This window comes from Cheilinus undulatus, linkage group 16, assembly GCF_018320785.1.
Source record: "Cheilinus undulatus linkage group 16, ASM1832078v1, whole genome shotgun sequence".
Classification (NCBI taxonomy): domain Eukaryota; kingdom Metazoa; phylum Chordata; class Actinopteri; order Labriformes; family Labridae; genus Cheilinus; species Cheilinus undulatus.
In genome coordinates this window covers 32,959,007-32,980,430 of record NC_054880.1, presented here as the reverse complement: position 1 = coordinate 32,980,430, position 21,424 = coordinate 32,959,007, and the positions used below count along the sequence as shown (strand labels likewise).

Here is a 21,424-nt window from a genome sequence, read left to right as displayed (position 1 = left end):
CACTGCATGTGTCCATTTTTTTTTTCTTTGTACGAATTTTTTGCACGTTAGAAAGGAAATTGTACCTCATGTTTGCACACTGTCTCCAAAACTTTTGCCTGTCATTATTAATTTTTTTTGGAACAAGTTCAATTTTCTGCAAGTTTTTGCATCACTCCAAGTCATTTAGATGGTGACTGAAACCTCACTTTAAACGCAATGATTTACCCATGTATATAGACATGTCAATAGACATGTCTGTGGTGGCAAGTGTTCTGTTTTATGTTACAGTCTGCTGGGGAGGCAGTGTAAAAAAACAGGTTGCAAGGCGTCTGAACAAACTGGTGAAAAAAGCTGGCTCTGTGGTCAGAATCAAGTTGAACTCATTGGAGGATGAGGTGGAGAGATGCACATTGAAGAAGGTGGAGGCCATTCTGAGGAACATGGATCACCCACTTCGTATCACCTTAAATGACCAAAGAAACAACGGTGGTGGACGGCTCCTCTCTCTTCGCTGCAGGACAGAAAGCTTTAGAAGATCTTTCATCCCATCAGCAATAAGACTATATAATTCTACCATAAACAGATCAGACTCCAGACAAATGAATTTCCCTTCAGGGATAAATAAAGTTATTGTATTGTATTGTATTATGTGGATATCAACCATGGAAATAGAACTGATAAAAGCAAAAGTTTGTTTTCACAGCCATCTAACAGAGACTGAATTAAAAGTTGCTACCCATGTTTCCAACTTGGCACAGCTGTGATGCTGGAGTTGTTGCCGTATGAAGATCTCTGTCAGGTTTTGATGGCTACAGTATGACTTTGAGTGACAGAGCCACAGGCTCATCCTCACAGCATTTTCTTCGCAGTATGAAGCCATTTTAACCTTCTAAGCTGAAAATTGGCCACATTGTTTGTGGTGAACCAGACACTGTTCGGACCAATCAGCGTCATTTGAGGAGAACGAGGCGGTAGCTGAGAGTGGGGTTGAGTTGTACTGTGAGCTGATAGCGGCAGTTTTATCACAACCTGACGTCATTTCTTTATACTATAAAGAGCAAGAAACAGCATTGAAAGCTTTTCATGGCAGAAAAAAAGTTTCTGCCCTTCTGCTGACCTGCTTGTGCATGAGTTGGCAAGAGTTACGGGGGAAGGGGAGCAGGAGCTGTAGTGCCAGTCAGTATACAATGGGAGATCATGGAGCGGTTAGCTTGGCGTAGTATTAGTAGAGAGTGGCAGTTTAATCAGAACTGGACCACATTTCTTTATTAAAACGAGAGCAAAGAGCCACGCAGTAAGCTCCTCTTGGTTTTCGCTCTTCTCCTGACCGGCCGTGCACATCATAACCCACAGTTCCTAAACTACGGTAGTGTTTAGCAGTAGGTTTATGGCAGAGCTGTTTATGCATGCTAATACGTCATGTTTTGTTGCTCTGATGAATGTGATGGACAGAACGTTGCTCCAATCACCTTCCAACTATTTTTTTTAAGTCCTGCCCTTCTTTCCCAGGTGAATGTGAAATATCCATACAATGGATATGAAATAGCCCATCTGGAGTTTCAGGTTAAAACAATTTGCCACATTCTACAAATTTTATGCAGTACAAACAAAACACAACAGAGTCAGTGTGCAAGCATTACAGAACTGAAAAAAACATCCAAAAACATGGGACCCAGTGTGCAAAGGCTTTCAGACTGTGAGAAACAAGATTCTCTGGTCTGTTAAAACCAAGAGTAAGCATGTCTGGAGGAAACAGGGCACCCCTTATCACCTGCCCAATACCATCCCAACAGTGAAGCATGGTGGTGGCAGCATCATGCTGTGGGGGTGATTTTCAACAGCCGGGATCAACTGGTCATGGTTGAGGGAAAGCTGAAGGGAGCAAAGTACAGAGATATTCTTGATGTAAACCTGGTCTACAGCGCTCAGGACCTCAAACTGGGCTGAAGGTTCACCTTCCAATATGCCAATGACCCCAAGTCCAAAGCCAAGACAACACAGGAGTGGCTTAAGGGCAACTCTGTGAATGTTAGAGGGGTCTGGCCAGAGCCCTTACCAGAACCTTATCCAGCATCTCTGCAGAGACCTGAAAATGGCTGTGCCCATCCAACCTGACTGAGCTTGAGAGGGTTTGCAAAGAAGAATGGTAGGAAATCCCCCAAATACAGGTGTTCAAAGCTTGTTGTGTCATCTTTAAAAAGTCTGGAGGCTGCCAAAGAAGCTTCCACTGAGTAAAGGGTCTGAATACTTACTTACTTATGTTTTTTTAGTACAATTGCAAAAGTTTCTAAAATTCTGTTTTCACTTTGTCTTGATGGGTACTGAGTGTAGATTAATGAGAATAAGGTTTTTTTTTTTTTTACTGTAGCATCAGGCTGAATTGTAACAAAGTTGAAAAAAGGTGTCTGGGTCTGAATACTTCCTGAATGGCCTGTTGATTCTATTTGATGTCTGTAAATGTTGCTGTAGGAGTCAGATAACGTGGTTTACATTCTCTGACACAAAGATTTGCTGACATTCGACAGATAAAACAAAAGAATTCGATTTTTTTTTTTTCAAACTTGTCGGCAAAAAGAACACAAACTTCAAGTTCCTCGCAGGAGCTTTAAGGCTACTTAATGCAAAATGGAAATACCTGCACTTCCAAGCAATGACAGCTTTACATAATAGGATGTTTTTGCTTTAAGGAGAGAAATGTAACTCATGCTTAGCTTGGAAAATTGCAACACAAGACCAAAAAGAAAAAAAAAAAAAAAAACATTTGTGAGACCAAATGTGTACTTAAAGTTGAAGTTTAACTCCAAGAATGTCTTTTATAAACACTCAGATGCCAGTTAAAACTTTAATAGGTTATTGATTGGCCAAAAGAATTCAAGTTGGAGTTGAGCTCTGAGCTCCACAGCAGGTCTGAACCCTTTTATTATGAAAGGTGTTTGTTAAACATGGAGTCAGTACCAACAGCATGTAGTTTCTACTGACAGAACCTGGTGATATATGTGACAATTTAGTCATTATGGATAATTTTACAGACCTGCTATTTATCCCACTTCAGAAGGTGGTAGTTGTGGGGGGGGGGGGTCCTCTCTCCTGGTTGGAGCTGTATCCTTCTCTGAGGCAGATGTTCATCAAGGTGTTTAATTGGCATGATATGTTACAGAAGATAGTCTCAGAACATGACATGAGACGTGTCAAACTGGTGATGAGAAACACTTCAATCAACAGTTTGTCTTTACTTATAAAGGCAAAAAGCCATCTGTGACAAGATGAACTATTTTAATAAAGATGCTTTAAAACACTTCCCACTTGCCACTGACTAGAAGAAAATAACAGAACAGGTCTTTTTACCTTAATAAAACATAAAATAAGGCACTGATACCCAACCTGGGATCTGGGATCCCCTTGAGGAGGCACCAAAGATTTCAGGGGGGTTCCCGATTGCTAACCCTGCTGGAGCTATTGCTTCCACTGGTCACCATGTTTGACTTTGTTAAGGGCTAACTTGAGTTTAAGGGTTTTTTTTTACCGAGTTCTTAACGTACCAGCTAGGTACCAGTATGCTGTGTTTACTTCTAATTAAACAGCCATTAATTTTCTGTTTGTTGCCTGGTGCATGTTTTCTCCAGAAATTCTTCGTAGCATGCCAGCCTCATTGAGTCAGATTATTATTTCCCAAACATGCTATTAGAAACTCTGGCATTTAAATAAACACCCTTGATTTACCATCCTTATTTGGAAAATAGATATTTGTATGTAACCCTGATTAATGTTCAGAATCTTTGGCCTGCTTTCAGACTCAGTGATGTTCAGCGTTACGTACTGCTCTCAGTGAGGGGAGAGTTCGCTGACACAGCAGGAACTTATAAAAACTGTCCTCATCCCACCCAGCCTCATCCCATAGAGCTTCCCCCTGAAAACCCTGCACCCATTGTGGCTCGCTGATCCCTGATGTTCCTAAAAATCACTCACCTTCTCCACCATCTAATCTGCACACATGCAGACTATATAACATCATGTTTTTCACAGATTACCTCAATACCCAAAAAACTTCAAGTCCTCACAGGGAAACAGTCTACTTTTGGAAAAGACTTTATTGTGCAGCACGGGTGAAAATTGCATTTAGTGCACACAATACAAGAGACAGAGAGATAATAAAACATTAAAACATGGGAAAAACAAAGAATAAAAGAATATAATTTACATATCTTGTCATAAATAAAGTCTACACATCAGTGAATATGGAGTGGTTCATTTTACATAAAATACACAACTTCTGAAGGGTCGTCTTCTGCAGCGCGGCTGGGTAGTTTTACTGAGGAGTGGTCGAGTTGGAGAAAACCGTTGCCCTTTAAGTTATTGTCACATCTGAACATTAATTTATCATAATCAACGTTGGTACATGTGATTCTCTCCAATGCTAAGTCATAAGAGCTTTCTCTTATGTTTACAATGATATATAGCATTTACATTCAAGCTGTTAATAATGAACCTGAACTACTATTAATCCAAACGACTGCAACAACATGAACAGACAGATATGAGAGTAAAACCTACGGAGCCCCTTCAGGGACATGGGCTGTAAAATAAAACCAGTTTCTCTGACACCAGAAGCTGATGCATGTTCATGAGGAAATTATGAGAAATTATTGAACGTGCATGACAGGAAAAACAGCTTTCCTCCTCACAGAGATGAAAGAAATACCTTTAAAGGAATATTTCAATGTTTTTGAAGTTGGGCCATATGAGATACGTAACAGTAACAGTTGCATTAGCCTCCATTAATTTTAGTGAGCATTGCTCCTTTAAGAAGGAAGCTTGGCTACGTAGTGAAACAGATGGGTATAGTTTCTCTGCAGAATTTAGGGAGTTTTTGGGAAAAAAAAGGGCCACTAAATAATGTTGCCTCAAACGTAACCACTATTGAAAATTTTTTGAAGCATTTCAATTCTTACCCGGAGAGTCTGTGTTTTTGTCACTATTTTGCAACACAAGACCACATAACTGGTACTGAAAGCATGCATTTCAAAACAGTGACAATAGGGTTTTTGGGTAAAAAATGAAATACGGCAAAAGTTTTTAATAGTGCATACATTTGAGCCAACATTGTTTTGTGGTCCATTTTTACCAAAAACACACTAAATTCTGCAGAGAAACTGTATCCATCTGTTACACTGTATAGCCAAGCTCCCTGGCTGGTACAAACAGCGAATCCTTCTTAAAGGAACAATGCTCACTAAAATCACTGGAGGGTAATGCAACTTTTTTTTTTTGTTTGTTTGTTTTTTTTTTAGGCTAATGCAACTACTACAGCTAGGTACCTCATATAGCCAAAACTTGAAAAATACATTAATATTCCTTTAAGGGAATCTTGCAGAAAGTCTCAAGTTCACATACAATGCTTTCTTGAAATTCCTGTGTGCATGCATGCAATGTTTTCTCATGCCGACAAGAAAGTTTACCGTGATTTTTTTTTTTTTTTTTCGCCATTTCCTTCAGAGGCTCCGTAAAATAACAGTAAAATAGTCCAGCTTTGGTCAATTTCAAACACTTCCTCTTGCATGAAAAACTCATTTGTCCACTTTTCTTCAACCATTTTTACACAATAGTTCATACCCACTGTAACCTGTCCAACCATCTCATATTATCAGTGGTGATTCTCTTGAGACATTTAAAATCAAACCTCTCTTCAGTGGTGAAAACATCCATGAATTGTGATGAAACAAGTGCAAATCTTTGCATCTTGGGTGAGAAAAGTAACGTATGAATAACTTTCTGCTGGAAGATTACCAGAAGATTTCCCATGGTCCTCTTTGTCTTTATTGTAAACCTGTTGTGCACATCATGTTGATGGATTCCTCTTAATAGCCCTCTTCAGAATGAGAAACATGCAATAATTGCTACACCACATTGCACATTGGCTGTTCATCCATACATTCCTCATTGCTTTCATCAACCTTACAGATCACAAGACATGATGATGATATAGAAAAGGAAAGCCTTTCAGAGTTGTAGGTGAAGCACAGCGGGATACGGCTACAACACACCAGGTTTTCCTCATGCACTCCATAAGATTGACAAGAAATTCCCTCAAATAGCTTAAAACCAGTTGAAAGAACCAGTTAAGGCTTGAAAAGCACCAATGTATGTTGATGTGTTGAGTATTCAAGAAAATTAAACAGTAAAGCTGATGTATAAAATATTAGCACACAAAAACCAGCAGTGACCTGTGTGATTGAACTGGTGTTACAGTGTTATTTGAAAGTGGCTTTACATGTTAATTACATGACAAGGCAACACACTGAAGACTCTGAAGTCAAATACTGTAGCACAGACTTTATAGCAGCAGTAACCCCCCCAAAAACAATCCCTCCCTTCCCTCCATCAAGTTCAAGAAACACAAGCAGAAAAGCAGCTAGGTGAGATAAGATACCGTCATAGGGTAGTTTCACACATGCACTCCTGAAAATCGAATATTTTTGAGCTGCAAGTGTGACCGCAAATAAAATGCTTTTCACTCTGACTTCCCCTGAATTTTACCTGCCACTCTGCAAGCAAACTTTCCAAACGCTTTCTATGGGAACATTCCCAGATGAATATGAAATATATCCATGCAATGTATGTATGAAACAGTATATATGTGCATAACACCTGAATGATGGCATTTATTTCTTGCTACTGGCCCTGAACACATGTAATAAAACTGTTTCATTATGTTTTCTCCTCTCTTTTGTTAGCGAATGTCTGACGAACAACATGAAGCATTGATATAAAGGCCGTAAGCGTTGTAGTATGAGGGTCTGGTTTCGTACGCCACTTCCTCAGCATCCTCTTTATGTCACACCCTGCCTCCCAGTCAAAAAATTCTACAGTACCCACAATCCTAGACTGACAAAGCTGTGTCTGTGATTAGTGGGGCTAGCTGTATCAATGGGAGTGTCTACCACCCCACATATGTCGTCAGTTAACTGCCTGCTGTTGGTGCTGACAATACAATTTGCCGTAATATGAAGCAATATATACTCAAACTAGTATATATTACATTATTATCATAAAAAATGTAAACACTAGAGGTCCACCGATGTTGGTTAATCAGGTTCTGTCATTACCGATACCAATTATCTGTAGTTCATGAGACTGATAACTAATGATTGAAACCAATAGGCATCCATTATGACGTACAAAAGGTACTTAACTTGGTGAAAGTAAAATTTCTTTGTGTAAAAATTGAAGAGAAGTACAGAATTTACCTGTGGCTCTTTCAGCATAAGGAAACACAGCAGCAGAAAACAGGAAGTAATGTCATACACTCACTGAGTCAGTGGCATTTAAGTGTTGAATGGCTGGAACTCATGCAGCATCTAACCAGTCAGATTGTGTTATATAGAGGATGTTTGGTGAGACTGTGGAGAGGGGAAACAGAGCCAGAAGGGAAAACAATTTGCAGTGTACCTTCAAACAAATTATCACATTTTTTGATGGATTAATTTACTGATTATCAGAAATGCAGATAGCGATAATCGGCCATATGCCATATATTGGCCTCAATAATTGGCCAGACCAACAGTACAATGAAGATAAATGTATAAAAAAAGATACATGTGGTATGTAAGTTTAAAAAGTTATCCTTAACAATAACCCCAAAAAATTGCAGTGGATTGTGGGATATGTCTCAATCATCCTCATGAAAAATCTGTCCACAGTCTTTAACCTTTGCCTTTTTGAAGGTAATTTTTCTGCAGAATCAAATGTTTTACATTCATGAGTATTTACACATGGCTGCTGATTAAAAATGTTGATTTAAATATTTTGAGAAACGCCAATGGAAGATTTAAACAGCGAATTTGAGTCCAGAACCAGAGCAGTTTGAAAAGTGGGCGACACTAGTGAGCTCTATTTAAAAGGCGGGTTTGGATGATTGTAGAAACAGGCCACTCTGATATTTTCTGGACATTTTCAGGAGTGCAGGCGTGAAAAAAATCTTTACTGTATGTTTTCAAACATAAACTAGAATGAAACTACCATCAAACTGTAACATAGAGAACTGAACAAGCAATTAAGACTGTGGAAACACTTTCTGTTTTAAGTTATTAAAACAGTTTAAAGGACCTTTAAAGCACTAGTTATATTGGTATTTATGTTTCTATATGGTGGGGTTAAGATTGACAGCATGGCTTTTATTCACACCTTTAAGGCTGTTTTGAATTTAGCATGGCTTGATATTATTTACATCTCCTGCAGCCATTAATGAAAAATCTTATCATGTGAAAATCACCATAAAGGTGAAGATTTGGCCTTTAACTTTGCTGTAAACGTTTCATGATGCAGTTATTGGAGCCCCTTTGTCTGCAGGTCATTGTAGGCGGCACCATAAATCCTCCTAAAACCCAGAGTTTAGTAATGGTATACTCCACATTGTGTTTCCAGTGTCAGATTCTGTTTTAATTAGAATGTGTTAGAAACCTTACCTCCTATCTCTACACAAGTGTTCTCTCTAAAACTGAGGGAATGAGCCCCACCGTGTCTCTGAGCCTCAGTATAGCTGACAGGTAAATGTCAGTAAGGTCATCTGTGATATATTATCATGTTACACACTTCAGCTGGGTGTATCCCTCTCAGAAAAAGCTCTGATGTCTGATAATCTGGCTCTCAGATTTCCTCTTTTCAAGGCTGTCCCTCTGAAACCAGGTCTGTCTGGATTATAGATTAAGAGGAAGAAAAGACTAAAGGTTCAGGATGACAAAGAAGTTTAAAAAAAAATCAAGGGGAGCGTCTGCATCTGCCTCCCAACTATGGATCTAGCTGAGGATTCTGGGAAGTGTTGTCTTTGGATTCAGTAGGTACCTGAGGTGCCTAAATGTAAGGCAGCACAGAGCTTAAGCTTAGTTCACTTAGTTTCTTTTTGGTGCAAAGTGGGGAGAATTGTCCTTAAAGAAGTAAAGATGAAGGAATAACAGGATTTATCGATCCCCAGAGAGAAGTAAGGTATAAAAAAGAGATTTCAGGAACGTATTGTTATCCCAGCCTGCTCAGTGAGTAAGAATGTGCTGAAGTCTCCTCTGAATTTAAAACAAAGGTCTCGTCAGGGTTTGTCTCTAAATGTGTCTGCGGCGATGATGGTGGTTGTGGTTGTGCATGTCCTCCATCGTGATCCTGCCCCACACGCCGATCACAAAGGTCTCGATCTCACACTCGTTGTCCCCACGAGCGATACGGAAGAAGCCGTTCTCGCCCCAGTTCTTTCCCCAGGAGTTGGCAGCAATCTAAGAAGGAGACATATAGTCACATGTACTGCAAAGACAGAGTTAAGTCCCACAATGCATCACTACTGAGCAGACTGAGGATGAAGACAATTAGATAGACTAAAGATCCTCCAGTGTCCATGTGGGCCTGGATGCAGAAGCCCTAGAAATCCAGTTAAGTTAGTTATTATGGTACCCTAGATTAGACTAGACTAGACTAGATTAGATTAGATTAGATTAGATTAGATTAGATTAGATTAGATACTTTATTGATACCGAAGGAAATTTGAGGTTTGGCTAAGTCTATAGCAGAGGTGGAAAGTCACTACATTTACTCATAATGCTGTAATAGAGTAGTTTTTTGGGTACTTGTACTTTTTTGAGTACAATTTGAAATCGGTACTACTTTAGTAACTTTAAACCAGGATAACTGTACTTTTACTAGAGTAAATAACTCTTTTTCCTCCTCTGTTTTACATGGTAGCACATAGAGAGAGACGGATTCTACATCACATCACAAAACAGCTGTTGTACATAGAAAAATCTCTATCTCTATCTCTATCTATATTCTATCTCAAGGTTAAACTAATCAGAGTTGATTTTGACTCTCAAAGTGTAAGTGTAGTTATTTGACAGTGTTGATCCACCAGTGTTTGTTCAACTCTATAAAGAGTCAATTGATCGAAACTCAGCTCACTGCCATCTCCAGAGTGTTTAGTTGTGTCTGGATGTTACAGTGAGCCCTGCTTGGGTTCTTTTGCAAATATTTCAGGTGGATTGTTTTTGTTTTTGATGTGAGACACATTTGCACCATGAGTGAAGTTATCCACTGAGTTATAATTCTGGCCTGTGACTTTAGTTGTTCCTTAAGGTCCAATTTGATTCGTACAAACTGATTATGGAATAAGAATAACTTTTTGCTTTAACAAAAATTTAAAAAAGGGGGTAAACAAGATCATTTCATAATAGTCAGTGTCTTTGAGCTTATTTAAAAAAGAGACTTAATCCCAAGCCTCCTGTTTAGTTTTCACCGCCACATATTCGAAGGGGTCTCACTTTGACAGTTAATGGGAAGATTAATATTAAAATGAGTTTTTGCTGGTACTTGCATTTTTGTCCTCCAGAAAAGTGTTTATGTTCAGGTCTGTTTGTGCTACATTTAGCATTACCATCTTAGCTAAATTTGAGCTCTGCCGTCTTGACAGGTTTGCTGTGCTGCTGTTGTCCTTAATTGCTTCCCCTTAAAGCGTACGGACAGGTAGATATTCCGAAAGCTAACCCTCCTTCATATTAAGTCCACATGACTTGATTTCTGAGGTGCAGAACTGCAATGGAAAGACATTTTGGTGATGACCAGTGAAACACATCCAGCTACCTACAGAGCACCTACAGCTAACGTAACTCTTGTTAAAGGTAAAAGCTCACTGCGGACCGCATGAGCTAGAACATGGAGGAGAAAACTATGATAATAAGCAGCAGAGCCTCGGAGAACCGATCTCTAATGCTAAAACTGGTCCAAAGACCAATTCGTGCTTCATGCATTTTTACTGATCCAGGGCTCTGCAGACAGATGCACACTGACCTTCAACGTTAAGATCAGTTAACCGATCCGTATTGGTTTATCTTTACACCACTAGTATTTTACTTTATTCAAGATGTGTGACTTTACTAAAAAAAACTCCTCAGTAGCTACTTAGTACTTAAAGTAAACTTGAAATAAGATACTTTTTACTTCTACTTGTGTGGATATATAGACCAGTACTTTTACTTCAGGAAAATTTAACCAGAGTAACTGTACTTTTACCTGAGTACAACCTGAGTACAATAGTCATGTACTTTTTCCACATCTGGTCTAAACTGACTGAGTTCCTTACCATTTAAAACAGTTGAAAATATCCCTTGGTTTGACTATTTTTTATTCATATATAACTGATTTTGGGCTGCATGGTGGCACAGAGGTCAGTGCCTCTTGCCTCACAGCAAGAAGGTTTCTGGTTTGCTCCCCAGTCAGGGCCTGTTTGTGCGGAGTTTGCATGTTCTCCTCGTGGGTGCGTGAGCTCTCTACGGGTACTACACCTTCCTCCCAACATCAAAGACATGCTTGTTAGGTTAACTGATGACTCTAAATTGGCCGTAGGTGTGAGTGTGCCTGGTTGTCTGTCTCTGTATGTCAGCCCTGCGATTGACTGGCCTCTTGCCCAATGAGAGTTGGGAAAGGCTCCAGCTCCCCTCAACCCCCATAAGTGGTATGGAATGGATATTTGATTTGTTTTTTTAGAATTAGTGACCCGTCCAGCTGTACAGTGTGGACACTGTACCCCATGTGTAAAATTATTTTCTAATCAATTTTAAATGATCATATTTCCTGTCCTTATTCACCTGTTGGCATCAAACAAAAACTAAAAGAGAGCTTAAAATCCCACTTCCACACAAACTGATTGCAATAAAAAATTTGGCTGATTTCTTGTTGTCATGCTGACAAAAATAGCCCATGATGATGTCACATAGATGTGAATGTGACCTTCTAAGGTTAGCCAACAAATAGTTAATTTTGTCTGGACCATAACAAGAAACATGTTTGTTTTGTAAATAAAAACTTACCCAGTATTTTTTCGATGTCCCATCATAGTTTCTCTCCTCTCCCCACCTGGTGCAGAAAGAAGAGGACGGTTATTCACTGAGCATTCAGGGGGAAAACAAGAACAGTGAAACTGTCCAGATTTCTGTTTGTTTGCACATGTTTTAAAATCATATAGTCTCTGTTATTTAAATGACTGAAAGTGTTAAATTACTAACGTTTATAAAAATGTCTCATTAGAAGTGAATAGGAAAAAATGTAAGCACATTCCTTCATACTGTATGAATAACAAAAAAACTTTGCTTCACTTCAGTATGATTTTTGAGATTAATTCCACTTATATCAATATGATTTGATTTAACTGGAATAATATTTAAGTATAGTATCATGAGGGTGCTTTACAGGAGAACCACCTCAGGCCTCCTCTGTTCTAAAAACTTAGCGCTATTATTAAATTATGCTATTTTTAAAGCTTGGACCTTCTCCAGCTAACATGTCGGATGTAAACACCCGTCAGGAATGCGACCACCTCGCACATCACAGATAAAGAAAAGGAGGAAGAGATATAAGTGAGTTCAAGTGAGGAAGAAAAATCTTTCATCTTGTTAACAACATCCTGAAAATGTTATATTTACGGCTGGACAGCGCCTGGCTGCACTCCTACATCATTCCAATCCAAGGAACACGGAGTTCCCCCTTTTCCTCTGCAGCTTCCGTACCCAGAACATTAAACTGGAAGAAAACACCTCCACAAACCTATCAATACACAGATATAAGTCAGAACTCTATCTTTAACTTTATTCTCAGGAAACCTTGCCCATAAATTCCCATCATGCTTTGCACTTTGCTTTTAGCTAGGCTGCTGCCAGCTTTTTAAAGGCCCACCCTTTCTGTTCGTCACGATCAGAACATTTTCCCGAGGTCGATTCCCATCCTGTTTTTGCACTCCGAGCCGTTCGTTTCCCAAGAGACTCCCGGTGCCCGATCGCTTGTTATCTTTTTAAAGGGGGAAAGGAATGCTGGGAAATAGAGTGGCTGGAGTCAGACTCTGCCAACTGGGTAACCTGCCACCACTAAACAACGCGCCAACCTCCTATCAGCGAGTGACTTAATTGGCTCGGCGTTTCCAAAAATGTTGTCAGACGTCATGTTGAGCAGCAGCAGACTCATTATTATCAGCTGTGTAAACAACTAGTGACAACTGTGAGCACACACACACCTGGATGTGTGTGGAAGTGTGGGTGTGATCCCATAGGCGTGCATGGCTCTGTGCACTTGTATCCAAATGGACAGATCCAGACATAATCAGACCACTGCTGATCTCTTATCTAGGCCCCAATCAGCTCACTTGCTCACTCGGGGACAATGATGGGCATACCGCTGTGCCCACGTGCCCCGCCCTTCCCCTACGCCTCTGACCTCCTCTCTCCGAGGTTTGATCCCCTTCTCTCTGTCCGGTGCGGTCGGGATCAGCAGCCCAGACAATGCCCTTTCCACCACAGTGGACCTCAATGCTCTCTCCATAAACTTTCCCAGGCGCTGGGCTTAAAGGAACGCATCGCTGTGGGATTTGGCTTGTGTAAACACACTGAAGCCTGTGGCTGGCAGGTTGGAGCTCAAAACACTACACACACCCCTCCTCCTCCTCCTCTACTCCCCTCTCCACCCATTCCTAAACCCATGTCACTGCTGCATCCACATCCACCTGCAGCAGTGGAAGGAGCTGAACAGCAGGAGGCGTCCAGGGAAGCCTCATCCGGAAGCGTGCATCCTCCCAATCATTCCAACATAGCTCCTAAATTTATTGAAGAAGTGAGGCTGCAGAGACGTAATTACAGCTCACTTAGAAACGTTCAGAACATGGCGTGCTTCTGTGATGTATGTGAAGAAGTAACTTCATAAGTACAGGTTTTAGGCTGAAGGCTGGAGTGTTTATTGTCCACATGCCTGTGCATGCCATTTGATGACATATAAAGGAATGTCATAAAACATACATGCAAGACTCTAAAGCTGCTCTTAAGTGTTTAGTCTACTTCAATGGCTGATCAGATAAAAGAGGCGGCTTTTATCTCACATCGACTGTCTGGATATTTCTTTAGAAAAGAAGAACGAGCTCCGACACTCAGGTAAACATTCCTTAGTCCCTGTTCTAACCCCGTTACAAGGCAGGTGCTCATTTTTCAAATTCAGAAAGTGACACTTAAGAGAGCAGGAATGTATTATTTTCTCATTGCCCAGCTGTTCTGCCTCAGAGAGACGACCCTGTAAAAGGCATGTTTCAGATTGTTTTACAGGTCAATCCCCCTCCTGGATCATCACCTAAACTAACCAGCAGCAAACAGACACCTGTCCCGTCTGTGGAGGGTCAACAGCTCCACTGAGTTGGAGAAGAATAAAAGGAGAGGAAGCTGGATGGTCAGTGAGCCAGACAGGCAGGTGATGATAGAAGTGATGAGGGAGAGGAGGAAGGGGAGTACAGACAGACGGGGGGTGGGGGCAGGTAATGCAGGTGTGTCGGCTGTCTACCTGCCTGCATATTTGCGGTCGCCCCAGTAATGGATAGAAGAGAGGAAGGGGGGGGTCTTGTCTGGAGCCAAGGTGTGTCTCCAAGGGTAACAGACAGGGAGGGAAGACCGTTCACACTCAGGTTAATGTCAACACAGACACACGTGCAGGTGAAGCTTTGAATCAAGACGCAACTAAACTAAAACCTGATTCATCCTAAATAAACACCCTGTCCTGATGAATCAGCTAAGGCTGAGCATGCAGCAGACACACTTATACTTTAACAGTTTTTAATCAGACCACATCAAAGACAAACGTCAGGTTTGACCAGCAGGAATTTTCTCCTGTCAGTAACTCTAACCTCAAAGCTGGCGTCATCAAATCTCTGCATCAACAAACTCAAGTTTTGTGAGTCTGATGGCTCACACCTTCTGTTTTAGGCAGAGATGGACAACTTTGGTTACTGAGAGGGCCACATAGTTTTTACTCTCACGACCAGTGGTCCACATTGTTAAAAAATTGTGAAATATTTGCATGTTATATTCTTATTGCTTTTAAATAAAATATCATCATGCAAATACTGATAGTTAATTTATTTAGCTTGATGCGGAATTTAAACCAGTATAAAATGTTTTTTTTAAAGAGGAAAGAACATAAAAGATTAAAGTTATTTTTGTATTTTTACTTGCATATTGACGTTATTATCCAAAGGCATTTAATGATGCATACAGACATTAGAGACAAAGACAGTTGAAGCAAATTATATCTCTACTTTTACTAACATATCCTTGTAATTAAAAATAGTTATAGAAATGTGTCTATTTTTCTATTGTCTTAACCAGGTTTTCCTTGTTTTTACAATTTCTATATATCTTAAATTAACCTAAGGGGCACACTGAGTAAAGAGGGAGGGCAACATGTGGTCCCCGGGGTGCCAGTTGACCACCACTGGTTTAGGGTCATCAAATGCACACAGTTGCCATTCTCCTCTTCACACTAAGCGGAAAAAATTCAACTTCCAGTTCTGAGATGTTTTGCTGTGTTCTAGTTATGCATGTCATACACAAAGGAAATTTAACAGATTCACATGTTAAATATCTCCAGTTTGATCTGCAGCTGATGGGACAAATTATAGAAAAAATCTTGAGGGAATGATTTAACAACAGATACAGTAGCCACCATAAAGCCACAAAACAGCTAATACTAGAATTCATCCACTTCATAGCAATTCTGTGTTATGGTTTGTCATATGAAATTAGGGTTAGGTGATATATGTCGAGAATACTCATCGTATCGTCGCTTTAGCAATATGAGATGTATAAAATGACTATATCATCACCAGTGAGTTTAAATTACATGGCAGTTTGACGCTGTCAGTAGGCATTTCACTTCTTCCACTGTCTCCTAACGCCTCTCTCACAGCACACGGCATTTACACGTCATATCACCAAAGACACAGCCCCAGTAATTGCTGCTGAAAATCTCATAAAGACACTCGACCCAAACTATGATTAGCTCGGGTGCAGCACTTCTTGCTAAAAACTCTCTGTCAGAGTTGGACATGTCAGTGAGAGAAGAGGTGGCCCAGCAGCTAACAAATGTGACCAACTTCTACACAACCACTGACCCTTATCCCACCCTAATATTACATTACATTGACAAATAGGCGTTAAAAGTGCATGCCTCCAAACAAGCTTTTTCCTCAATGATCACGGGAGATCTTTTCAGGTCTAAAAATATTCTCAAGTCAGTGAACTGGACAGAAACTGGTCCAGTGTTCATTAGCACAGATAATGGGCTAATGTAATCAAAGCTGTGAGTGTGAATGGTGGACAAGACTGGTTTGGCCATCAGCTGTGACTGGCGAGTTTTTGTGTAGGTTTGCTTCACCCTTAATGAGGAAAAAAATCCTTTTTAGAATCAACAGTAGAAAACAGAACAGGAAACATTTTAGAACTTTCCTTTCACAATAAAAGATGGTGAGAGTTTTTTTTGTTTGTTTGTTTTTAGCTGAATGGCTGTCATGGCATTTTTTTTATTTTTATTTGTAAAACCTTGTGATTGAAGTCTTATTCAAAATTTTAAAAGTGCTCAATATAGCCTACAAATGTTGTGATATTAGTTTTAGGGCCAGGTGAGAGAGGCATAAGGAGACAGTGGGAGAAGCAATGAGCCCCCCTTACTTGTATCATAGAGGGGATGAGGACCTCCAGGACCCACACAAGCAAAAGGTGATACATGGATATCAAAAATTAACATAAAGTTTTCATGGTTCATATCTATAAAAAATAGCCCCATAGAAAGGTTTTCTTATTAGACCTCTGCATAAACTATTCACAAGTGTTTTATCAGGATTTTAGTGAGTACAAGAGAATCTAATTTGGGCAACCTCAAAGCAGACAGAGCCTTGCCCCACTGGGGACTAATAAAGTTCTTGATCAGTTGGTATTACTCTGTGAATCCACTTAGGTTTCAAAAATTCCTAGTCAGTACTTAAAATGACTTCCTTTTTCTCTTTTACTTTAGTAGATTTATAGGCCAGTACTTTTACTTCTACTGAAGTAAATTTTAACCAAAGAAACTGCACTATTTCTCAGTACAGGAACATTTGCACCTCTGGTTGCCTGCACTTCCTTCCCCTAGACCAGGACTATTCATTTAGTTTGGAATGGGGGCAAGCTCCTGAAAAGAACTCTGAATGAAGGACCTGAGAGGCATCATGTGACCTGTGATAATTTCTAGAGCTTCAGTCATTCAAATTGTTTTGGATTTTCTCATAGTAACTACCTCTTCAACTGACAAACATACTTTGACAGTCTATGGGTCTGTTAATGGCTTCTCAAAGAGCCACTAAAAATGGCCTTGAAGGCCTGACCTGGCCCCAGGGCCTCCAATTGAATACCCTGGCCCTAGACCCTCATTTTAATGACAGAAAAGATAAAAGAAGAAAAAGAAAAGATGTTTGAAGGAGGAGAGGGAAGTCTAGGATGAAGCCTGTTCAGGCTAAAGCTCACCTTTACCAGATTAGGCTGTATGCAGTACTTTACTGTTTATAATTAGTCCTAATCTCATTTAAGACAACATTTACATTTTTCCAGCCTCAGCTTAATGGATGCTGTGTGAATATGACAGGTCACTAATATGGTGTTGGTTCAATAAACATGGGAGGAGATGGAAAAAGGAATGTTTTCTACTGTAAAACTTACCCGATGATTCTGACTGAATGCGTCCCGTGTTTACGGTACTGTGGAGGTTTGGTGAAGCTGACATCAGTGTGTTTGTAGATCCCACTCTTATAGACAAAGAAATCCTCGTGGACCTCCATAATAGCTGCAAGACGGAACAAGCAGGAGAATGAGCTGGCAGATATTACAACAACACAACAACACACTGTGAGTGTCTTTTATAAGGCTGCAGAATCAATCACAGAGAGAGATTATAATCTTACTAAAACAAGCATTAATCTAAAATTAATTACCTATTTTGATCAAACAATTTCCAGTTTCTCCCCAGAGTCACACACACCCAAACCTCAGTGTGTTTTTGTGTGAGTTCAGCTGTGAACTCTTGTGACTTTCCTATTCCAGCTGAGCAGGAATAACTCTCCGGATGTACTTGTGAGAAATTCCCTCTTTTGGAGGCCTACCTGCACGAGCACACTGTTCTGTTCTCCAGCTGGACAGAGTGTGTGTGTGTGTGTGCATGTTTGTCCACATCCCATCTTTTTAATCAACCATTCACACTAACTCACAGTTCTTGAGTACACACCTCTACGCCTTTGTGTCAAAGTGAAACACAAAGCCAGAGAGGAAGTTCAACATGAAGCCGGTACATTCTCCTGGACGGCTAAACAATATAACAAGGCTGGTACAAAGAATCTCACACAGGCTCCTACACGTGACTTTGCTATTCAAGGGGACTTGACAGCGATCCAGATGGGCACCAGACAGCGAGACGGGCCTCTACAGAAAGGTCACTTAACTACGCTGACATGAAGGCCCATCATTTCTGACCAGGTGACTGGGGTCACAGGTGAAAGTGGGGGCAAAAGCATCAGGATGACAAGGTCAAACATGACATCATGCGAGGTCAGACACTCAACACAAGGCTCAGAGTTGCATATGTTAAGATTTATGATCCCAGTAACTATTCTGATTTTATAAAAACAAGTGCATGCTTAAATATTCTTCATGTTTGCTCACCTTGCACAGGGCCATTATCCATAATCTCCTTCATGATCTCCTTCTCCTGAAACAGATGATAGATGGAACAATTTAGAGGCAGAAGCAGTAGACGGACCGACAGGAGGATCATTTAACATCCGTGAAACAGAGAGGATGAAAACAACCCCCCTGAATGTTAAAAGTCAGATAACAAGATTGTGTCCAGCAGGGCCTTCTAGCTTTAATGCCTGGCTTATTGACTTCACAGGCCATCAGCAGACAGAAACAACAGACTGTAATGATTTGGAGCAGCATTAGCCATCGTTTAGCTCTGATGGATGCTGGCCGATAAAACCACATGTTGGCTGCAGCTCATGCACAGACTGTTTTTGGAAACAGATTGACTAGAGAGACATGATACTCTGTGCTAATAAGGGTGAACAGAGGGGCTCTCTGCATGAAGTGGACTTCAGTGAGAGTTTAATTCAGATCATCCAGGATTTAAATGCGAGCAAAGCCTTTTACATCACCTAAGCAGAGCAATAATTTACCCTCACGTACAAGGAAAACAATATAAATTTGCAATCTTGCCCCTTTATGCAACTCATTTTTGGTCAGAGTTGATCAGATGTAGAAATTTGATATCAGCACTCTAATTCTGTTTCATTTAAAATGAGAAAACTACAAGGAAAATGATATTTTAAGTGCAGTTTGCTGCCTGTATTGATATTCAATATACTTCTGTTTCAAGCATAGCCTTCCTAACAACAAACAGAGCAGATTATATTTCACATCTTTATAGTTTTCCTATAAAGCTCTCAGTCCTCCTCCTTACCCTGTCATTCCACCTGCCTTGACCTTACAACTTTTTGACCCCTCACTGGTCCACTCAGGAGTGCTGCTGAGCATTAAATCCTCTACATTCCCAAGTTCACCCACGGCTGAGTCAAGTACGCATGAGGGAAATGTGCAAAAGCACCTACTGTAAAAATCACGTGAGAGGGATCACGGTCTACTGTAGCACGAGGAAATCCCTGAAATGTCAGGAGAGTGCATGAAAGCTGCTGGAGATTTAGGAACATGCTGTGCTGTGAGGGAGTGAATGAGAAACCTCTGAGAACATCCGCATCAGTCGCCTTGATCACAGTGCCATTTCAAACCCTGGTATTTACGCTACTGCAAGGTTTCACCCTCACTATACATGTTGCAAAGCTGTAAAGGAAGGGGCCAACTGGATAAAATATCTAACATGTCAGAAATCCATCCAACCAGTCAGGAGCAGCTGGTCGGACAGTAGTCGTGTCGTGGTTGGCCATCGTTATCCTCTGTTCACAGCAAGACAAGCGATTAAGGATCCCGCTTTTGGTTGAATCAGATGAAGTTCACACAGTGTACGCCCAGCTTAAAACTAAATATTTTGTTCCAAATAACAGATTATTGTTTAAGTATTTGTATTTTCTTTCAAAATGTCAGTTATTTTGTAGCTTTAACAGAGAGGTCAGCCCCTATTGCCTATGGGAAAACAAAATAATTCAACTACATATTTCCAGACTGCCATTAGGTCTGAGACTACTATGCTGTGTCTTGATTGGTGAAAAACAGTTTGAGGAAACAGGTCTTTTGTTTTGATTCTTATGCAGGAAAATCCTAATCTTCAAGAGCCTGAGGTGAAAAGGTGACATGGAAAACTGTACTGTACTGATACTAACAAGTATGTTTATCATGAATCATAAATACCTATAATAGCTGACTGATAACTAAATTGATCAAAAATGAAGTCATTCCTGATAAATCTGTTGCAATCATGATCATGTTGGTGTTTATTTGACAGCTGCAGGGATTTAAAGACAAAAGATACCCTAAAAACCACAACATCTATTTTCTTCCTCACAGTTTCTAGATTTAATCATCTTTTCAGGGGCAGGATGGGAAGCTTTTAGGGGCCTGAGATGACCCCCTGGGTCGCCGGTTGATTATGCATGTGGAGCTTCTGCTTTGTTGTGCTCTCTTGCCCTATCTTAATGCCCACTGTAAACTGACAGACCACCAGGGGCCACCCGACATCATGCTGTCACAGTATCAATATGGATGTCTAAAGGCATACACAGGCTTCACAGTAATGAGCTGTGAAAACTCCTTCTTCGAACTGTAAAACTTACAATAAATGCCCATCCCAGTTTAAGGCCTGATGTTGCCCCACATCTTGACAAACAAAGGAAGGTCTCAGTTAGTGTTGAGATGCATGTTTAAACAGCACCACAGATGACAAATAAGAAAGCAGGGTACTTTCATCATGGATTTAGGTGAATAAAATCCCAGGCTATTAATCCAGGTTTTATTTGGTTCAGAGTTGCTTACATTGGTGGAGAGCCTGTAGGGTGGCGTTGACTGGTAGATATCATTGTGATAGTTGTGTGCGTTGGGGCAGCGCTGCGTAGCCTGCCTTTTTCCTCGGCCAATCGAGCGACTTTGCATCATGCAGCGTCCCACTTCAGCCGGCGTTTGCTGTGGGGGCCGGTACGGATAACATTCCTCCGTCACCACTCTGTGAAAAAGAGAAAGAAATGAGTTAAATGTGAGGTAGAGCGACAAGAGAGTCACTGTATAGCTCAGATTAAAAAATGTCTCTACCCTCTACGACGGAGGTACCACCATGCTCCATCTATGCGCCCCCCAGCACAGCCTCCCTGGTTACGGGTGTCACAGGAAATGAGGTTCTGGGGGGACAGCTGAGGAGTCATGTGACCCATCGACTGGATGGATATCCTGTCTGAAGCCACAGCTAGGAAAAGGAAGAACAACATTACAGTAGTTCACACACAGAAGATGTCACATTACTTCACATTCTGCAGAAGCACTTTGAGCTACATTGCTATTAATGAAAAGAGCTGTGACCTCCTGAGACCCAAGCTTTTGCTTGGTATTTGTTTTTAGTTTCCCCTTCTTACTTTGGATCAGTA

The 21,424-nt window shown here is 40.6% G+C and overlaps 1 protein-coding gene across 1 annotated transcript in view; it reads right to left on the bottom strand.

Annotated features, from left to right (window-relative positions):
- Nucleotides 1-4,052: 4,052 nt before the first annotated feature.
- tinagl1 (tubulointerstitial nephritis antigen-like 1) overlaps nucleotides 4,053-21,424 on the bottom strand; it is a 48,385-nt gene continuing 31,013 nt past the window's right edge. Inside the window, exons 7-12 of the mRNA XM_041808201.1 lie at nucleotides 21,096-21,246; nucleotides 20,823-21,009; nucleotides 18,504-18,549; nucleotides 17,508-17,631; nucleotides 11,820-11,865; nucleotides 4,053-9,239 (exon numbers count right to left, since the gene is read on the bottom strand). Of these exons, the coding sequence (XP_041664135.1) occupies nucleotides 9,072-9,239; nucleotides 11,820-11,865; nucleotides 17,508-17,631; nucleotides 18,504-18,549; nucleotides 20,823-21,009; nucleotides 21,096-21,246 (722 nt within the window). The 3' untranslated portion in view covers nucleotides 4,053-9,071. The remainder of the gene's footprint in view (nucleotides 9,240-11,819; nucleotides 11,866-17,507; nucleotides 17,632-18,503; nucleotides 18,550-20,822; nucleotides 21,010-21,095; nucleotides 21,247-21,424) is intronic.